This window comes from Entamoeba dispar, genomic scaffold (genome assembly GCF_000209125.1).
Source record: "Entamoeba dispar SAW760 scf_1105229463193 genomic scaffold, whole genome shotgun sequence".
Classification (NCBI taxonomy): domain Eukaryota; phylum Evosea; order Mastigamoebida; family Endamoebidae; genus Entamoeba; species Entamoeba dispar.
The window spans coordinates 1-6,348 of NW_001855570.1; the positions used below are offsets into that span (position 1 = coordinate 1).

General features: G+C 19.4%; 2 protein-coding genes across 2 annotated transcripts, besides 25 other annotated features; both read left to right on the top strand.

Annotated features, from left to right (window-relative positions):
- Positions 1–98: 98 nt before the first annotated feature.
- Positions 99–161: a sequence feature (AT_rich).
- A 7-nt stretch (positions 162–168) lies between these two features.
- Positions 169–416: a sequence feature (AT_rich).
- A 5-nt stretch (positions 417–421) lies between these two features.
- Positions 422–544: a microsatellite.
- A 23-nt stretch (positions 545–567) lies between these two features.
- Positions 568–757: a microsatellite.
- Positions 758–827: 70 nt separating this feature from the next.
- Positions 828–929: a microsatellite.
- Positions 928–1,121: a microsatellite.
- Positions 942–1,066: a microsatellite.
- A 19-nt stretch (positions 1,122–1,140) lies between the features above and the next one.
- Positions 1,141–1,268: a microsatellite.
- A 30-nt stretch (positions 1,269–1,298) lies between these two features.
- Positions 1,299–1,419: a microsatellite.
- A 15-nt stretch (positions 1,420–1,434) lies between these two features.
- Positions 1,435–1,536: a sequence feature (AT_rich).
- Positions 1,537–1,539: 3 nt separating this feature from the next.
- Positions 1,540–1,591: a microsatellite.
- Positions 1,592–1,604: 13 nt separating this feature from the next.
- Positions 1,605–1,746: a sequence feature (AT_rich).
- A 4-nt stretch (positions 1,747–1,750) lies between these two features.
- Positions 1,751–1,808: a microsatellite.
- Positions 1,809–1,819: 11 nt separating this feature from the next.
- Positions 1,820–1,957: a sequence feature (AT_rich).
- A 12-nt stretch (positions 1,958–1,969) lies between these two features.
- Positions 1,970–2,549: a repeat region.
- Positions 2,550–2,553: 4 nt separating this feature from the next.
- Positions 2,554–2,623: a microsatellite.
- Positions 2,624–2,647: 24 nt separating this feature from the next.
- Positions 2,648–2,745: a microsatellite.
- Positions 2,746–2,751: 6 nt separating this feature from the next.
- Positions 2,752–2,803: a microsatellite.
- Positions 2,804–2,869: a sequence feature (AT_rich).
- A 9-nt stretch (positions 2,870–2,878) lies between these two features.
- Positions 2,879–3,013: a microsatellite.
- Positions 2,893–2,982: a microsatellite.
- On the top strand, positions 2,989–4,056 carry EDI_041970 (uncharacterized protein; the record flags this gene model as incomplete). The annotated part of the gene is made up of 1 exon (XM_001740730.1): positions 2,989–4,056. The coding sequence occupies one exon, from the start codon at positions 2,989–2,991 to the stop codon at positions 4,054–4,056; it is 1,068 nt and encodes a 355-aa protein (XP_001740782.1).
- Positions 3,120–3,195: a sequence feature (AT_rich).
- Positions 4,057–4,062: 6 nt separating the features above from the next.
- Positions 4,063–4,214: a sequence feature (AT_rich).
- Positions 4,215–4,371: 157 nt separating this feature from the next.
- Positions 4,372–4,450: a sequence feature (AT_rich).
- Positions 4,451–4,528: 78 nt separating this feature from the next.
- Positions 4,529–4,608: a sequence feature (AT_rich).
- A 145-nt stretch (positions 4,609–4,753) lies between these two features.
- On the top strand, positions 4,754–6,348 carry EDI_041980 (heat shock cognate protein, putative; the record flags this gene model as incomplete). Its single annotated transcript, XM_001740731.1, has 1 exon — positions 4,754–6,348. A coding segment is annotated over one exon (1,595 nt), but the record flags the coding sequence as incomplete, so codon positions are not given.

The window sequence follows — 6,348 nt, forward strand, 5'->3', positions numbered from 1 at the left end:
AAGAAAGAAATATATCATAATCCAATTATTCAATATCAATTAGAAGAAATAAATGGAATTAGAAATGAAGAATGTTGTCAAAAAGTTATTTCAGAACGAATTAAATATATTGTAGAATTAATAACAATTAAATGTAAATTATAATTCATTCTATAAATTATCACATCCAAAATATTAATTACTTAATTATTTATATCATTAAATTATTCAATAAAATATTATCATTATTTTCATTTTATTTCTTATTTTAATTAAATTATATAATAAATAATGAATAAATGATAAAATTATGAAAATATTTAATTAATATCTATACAAATCAATTTTATCATTCATAAAAATATTAATTTATATTTATTTCTTTTATTTTAATCATTTTTATAACAATGATTAATTTAATTCTATTTGATTTTATTCTCCAATTCATTCATTTTTAGTTATTTTCTTATTATTTTCATTCTTTATTTCTATCTTTATCTTTTATTTCTTTTCTATTTATTTATTATATATTATTTTACTTCTTTGTTTATTTCTTTTATTTATTAATCATTTGATTTCAATATCAATTTTAATTTTATGATTCTTTCATATTATTTATTATTTATATTCATTAATTTATATTCATATCTTTTATTTCTTTTATTTTTCTTTTCTATTTTACTATTTCATTTTATATTATTCATTTATTTTGAATTGATTATTTTATTTATTTATATTTGATTTATTTCTTGTTATATTCTTGTTATTATTTTAATTTGATATATTGTTGAATTTATCACATTTTATTCTTTAACAAATAATATGATTGAAAATATAAAGAATCAGAGAATAAAAATAATAAATAAGAAAATGATGAAAGAGATTATAATGATCAAATGAAATAATAATAACAATGTTTAACAAAATTATAATGAATGATTTAAATAATATTTCATCATAAATTATTCAATTATTATGTTTATTGTTATATCAATTAATTTATACATTTTATGAATTTATTCATTCTTATTGTTTTATCTTCTTAATTTTCTTTATTTCTTTATTTTATTTATTATTTATTTTATTTCTAATTAATGTTGACAATTTATATTTTAAATATTAATGAATTATTTTATATTATTATTATGATATATCATTCTCTTTATTTCTTTGTTATTTATTATTTTATTCTTTATTATTTTCTTTATTATTTATTCTATTTGATTATTTATATTTATATTCATTTAAATTTATTTCTTATTTTTATTTATTATTTATTTTTATTTATTATTCTATTCTCTTTCTTTTAACATTTCTATTTTATTATATTTATTATTCATTAATTTTTATACTTTCATTTATTATTTATATTTTCTGTATTTTATTTATTTAAATGATTTCTTGTGTATTTTTTATTATTATTTCTTATTTGATTTCTTTGAAATAAATCATTACATAAATTATTTGTTTCATTTTGTTTTTATTAATAATGTTTTCTTTATTACAATTGTTATATTTATCATTGATCATATTCTTTATTAAATTATATTTTATTATGTTTTTATTCATTTTTATTTGTTATTTATTTTATTTATTATTTATTTGTTTATTTTATAATTCTTTTCTATTATATTATATTCATTTATTATCATTGAATAAATTCATATTTAAATATTAATGAAATATTAATGAATGAAATGAATGTTATGTTTTAGAAATATGTTAATAAATAGAATTTGTATAAATTATCATTTATTATTTAATTTTCATCATTTTATGTTAATTATATTTTATTATTTTATTCTTTTATTTTGTTTTCGTTTTATTTTTGATGATAATGAATAAAAACATTATATAATGAATAATTAATATGTTTAAATGAATGAAGTGTAAATAATAAATAATTATTATTTATCATTATTCATTTCATTTTCATCATTTTAAATATATTTTATTTATTTATTTATTAAATATATAACGAATCAAATAAATAAAAACTACTTAATTAAGTATTAATAATTTTATTTTATATTGTTCAGGGGAGATTAATTAATCTATTTGTTTTAACATTGTATTTTCATTATCTATTAGTTTATTCTTTTAATTTATTGTTGAACTGTGATAATTTCATTTTCTCTTTTATTTAATGTACAATAAAGTATTTTAAACATCCATTACTTAAATATTCATTATTTAATTTCTTTTTGATTTTGATGAATATTAAAATTATTCTTCATTTTCTTATTTTAAGGAGAATATATAATTACTACTGTATTACTATGAGTTAATACTCTTTTTAGAATCAACCACTAAATCCTTTTTCTTTATTAATCTTATATTAAATGTACTTGTATTCTAACAAGTAATAATACCATCTTTATAAATACCCATTTGTTTATTATCAATGATATCCATCATTGTAAATAATAAACACTGTTATTCTTGTAGTAGTGGGTAAGATGTTTGTCCAACTAAATACAATATTACAATCAGTCCATAACTGGTTGATTTGAATGATGATAATATTTTAGTGAAGTGTGTTTTGTCTCTGACGTGATATCTTTGAATCTAATTAATAATAATAAAAATAAAGAAAGAAAAGAATAAATTAAGAATGAATAAAAATAAAAGATAATAAAATAAATGATTTCATAATTATTTATCATTAATTATATCATTAATTATATTATCATTTATTATAAATATATTGATTATTCATTTATTATTATATTTATTATCTTTTATCATATTTTATTATTATATTATTAAATAAAAATAAAATATAAAATGAAATAATGAATAAAATATAAAATAAAATGAAATATTTAATAATTATAATTTATTAAAAATAAAAATAAATAACATTTTATTTTATTTCTTATTATTTATTGTTTTTCATAACAAATATCAATTAATAAAAATAGAAAAATGATAAAGAATAAAAAAGAAGAAATTAAAATATAAAAATAAAAGAACTAATAAAAACAACTAATAAATAATAAATCAATAATGAAATTAGGATATAATTCAATAATGATAGTATCAAAGTATTTTGATGATATTAATGATTTTATTAATTTAGAAATTGGAATTAAAAGATTTCAAGGAAATATGGAACGATTTCATTTTAATCCAATTCCATTAAATAAATATTCAAGAAAATTATTTACTAATATTGAAACATTTCATATTTATAATAAATATGATAAAATATTTGATGATGGAATAATATTTAAACATGTAATATGGTATCAAGTAGATTATTCAACATATTTAAAAGAGAAAGAACAAGGAAATATCTGTAAAAATATAATATATACAGAAGAAGATAGAGATAAATATGGAAATACAATACCATCAGAAGTTAAATCACTTGGAGCTTGGTGTTTTTCTAAATGTTCATCATTAACATCAATTAATATACCAACATCAATTAGTGAAATAGGATATGGATGTTTTAATGAATGTACATCATTAAAATCAATTAATATACCATCATCAATTACGTCAATAGGATGTGATTGTTTTTATAGATGTTCATCATTAACAACAATTAATATAGATAATTTACAATTTATTAGTAAAGAAAGAATATTTATGAATGAACCAGTGTTAATTAGTTGTGAAATACCAGATAATCTACAAATAATCAATGGAAAGAATATTTGCAAGAAAGATATTAATGAATTTATTATTCCATCTTCAATTACTAAATTAGGTGATTGTTGTTTTAGTTATTGTTCATCATTAAGATCAATTAATATACTAGCAACAATTAATGAAATAGGAAATTGTTGTTTTGATGGATGTTCATCATTAAGATCAATTAATATTCCATCATCAATTAGTGAATTAGGAAATTATTGTTTTAGATATTGTTTATCATTAAGATCAATTAATATACCATCATCAATTACGTCAATAGGAGATTGGTGTTTTAAAGGATGTTCATTATTAAAATCAATTAATATACCATCATCAATTATATCATTTGGAGATGGATGTTTTTATCTATGTGGATGTAAAGAAAAATTAAAGAAAAATAAAAGAATACCAAGAGATTGTTTTGAATTATGATGAATGAAATAAAAATACAATAAATGAAATACAATATAAATTGAAGTAGAAATAAATTATAATTGATTATCATTTATATTATTCTGTTATTCTTTTCTTATTTATTCTTTTTGATGAAAATGATAATATAAATATAAAATGATAATAATTGAATAAATCTATTTGTTTATGAATGTTATTGTTGATACAATAATAAATAGAAATAAATAAACAAAGAGTTAAGAAATTAATGAATAAAATGAAAGTATAAATTTAGTTTATTAGAAATATAAATATTGAATCTAACATAATTTATCTTGTATGTCTTCAAAAAAGTATATTATCAAAATTGAATAATTAATTGATAAGTATTTTATTAATAATTCATACACTTTCTTATAATAATAAATATTTTGTATCAAATAGAATAAACATATTTATAACATGTGTCTTTCTGTCATTTTGATTAATTCATTTGAAGAAAACTTCAAAGAATAATTATTATATTAATTTTTAATGTTTATTTGTATTTTATTAAAAATAAAATAGAAAAAAAATAATTAAAGAAAATAACGTTATAAATAACAAAAGAACACGTGGAAATGAGAAAGCAATGAGTGGATAGAATGAAAGATTTGCATAAACAATAAACCACGTGAGCATGATACAAAAGGAGAGAATGATATATAAAGGAAGTCAGAACTAAAGAAGTCATTAAATGAGTAAATATACAGGAATAGGTATTGGAATAGATTTAGGTACAACATATTCATGTGTTGGTATTTGGGAAAATGATCGAGTAGAAATTATAGCAAATGATCAAGGAAATAGAACAACACCATCATATGTTGCATTTACTGATACAGAAAGACTTATTGGAGATGCAGCAAAGAATCAAATTGGAATGAATGTTAAGAATACAGTATTTGATGCGAAAAGAATGATAGGAAGAAGATTTAGTGAACCAAGTATTCAAAAAGATATGAAACATTGGTCATTTAAAGTAGTTGATGATGGACATGATAAACCAATAATTGAAGTAGAATATAAAGGAGAAATTAAAAGATTTACACCAGAAGAAATATCATCAATGGTATTAACTAAAATGAAAGAAACAGCAGAAACATTTATTGGAAAAGAAGTAAAGAATGCAGTTATTACATGTCCAGCATATTTTAATGATTCACAAAGACAAGCCACTAAAGATGCAGGAACAATTGCAGGAATGAATGTAATGAGAATTATCAATGAACCAACAGCAGCAGCTATTGCATATGGACTTGATAAAAAGAGTTCAGGAGAGAAAAAAGTATTAATATTTGATCTTGGAGGAGGAACATTTGATGTATCAGTACTTGTAATTGATGAAGGAGTATTTGAAGTTAAAGCAACTAATGGAGATACACATCTTGGAGGAGAAGATTTTGATAATCGACTTGTCAATTATTTTATTGAAGAATTTAAAAGAAAATATAAAAAAGATATTAGTGGAAATGCACGAGCAGTTAGAAGATTAAGAACAGCATGTGAAAGAGCAAAAAGAACATTATCAAGTGCAAGTGTTGCTAATATTGAAGTTGATCAAATATATGAAGGAATTGATTTTTATACATCTATTACAAGAGCTAGATTTGAAGAAATTAATATTGATTTATTTAAATCAACTATTGGACCAGTTTCAAGAGTATTAGAAGATGCTAAAATAGATAAAAGTAATATTGATGAAGTAGTATTGATAGGAGGAAGTACAAGAATTCCAAAAGTAGTTGAAATTTTACAAGAATTCTTTAATGGAAAAGAACCAAATAAAAGTATTAATCCAGATGAAGCAGTTGCATATGGAGCAGCAGTACAAGCAGCTATATTAACAGGAACAGGAGGAAAAGCAACAGAAGATGTATTATTACTTGATGTTGCACCACTTACACTTGGAATAGAAACAGCAGGAGGAGTTATGACAGCATTAATTGGAAGAAATTCAACAATTCCAGCAAAGAAATCAGAAATATTTTCTACATATACTGACAATCAGCCAGGAGTATTAATTCAAGTATTTGAAGGGGAAGCATCAATGACATCACATTGTAATTTACTTGGAAAATTTGAATTAACAGGAATACCACCAGCACCACGAGGAGTTCCACAAATAGAAGTTACATTTGATATTGATGCAAATGGAATATTAAATGTAACAGCAGAAGATAAAACTACAGGAAAGAAGAATAAAATTACTATTACAAATGATAAAGGCAGATTAAGTAAAGAAGAGATTGATAAAATGATAAGAGAAGCAGAGAAATATAAAGCAGAAGA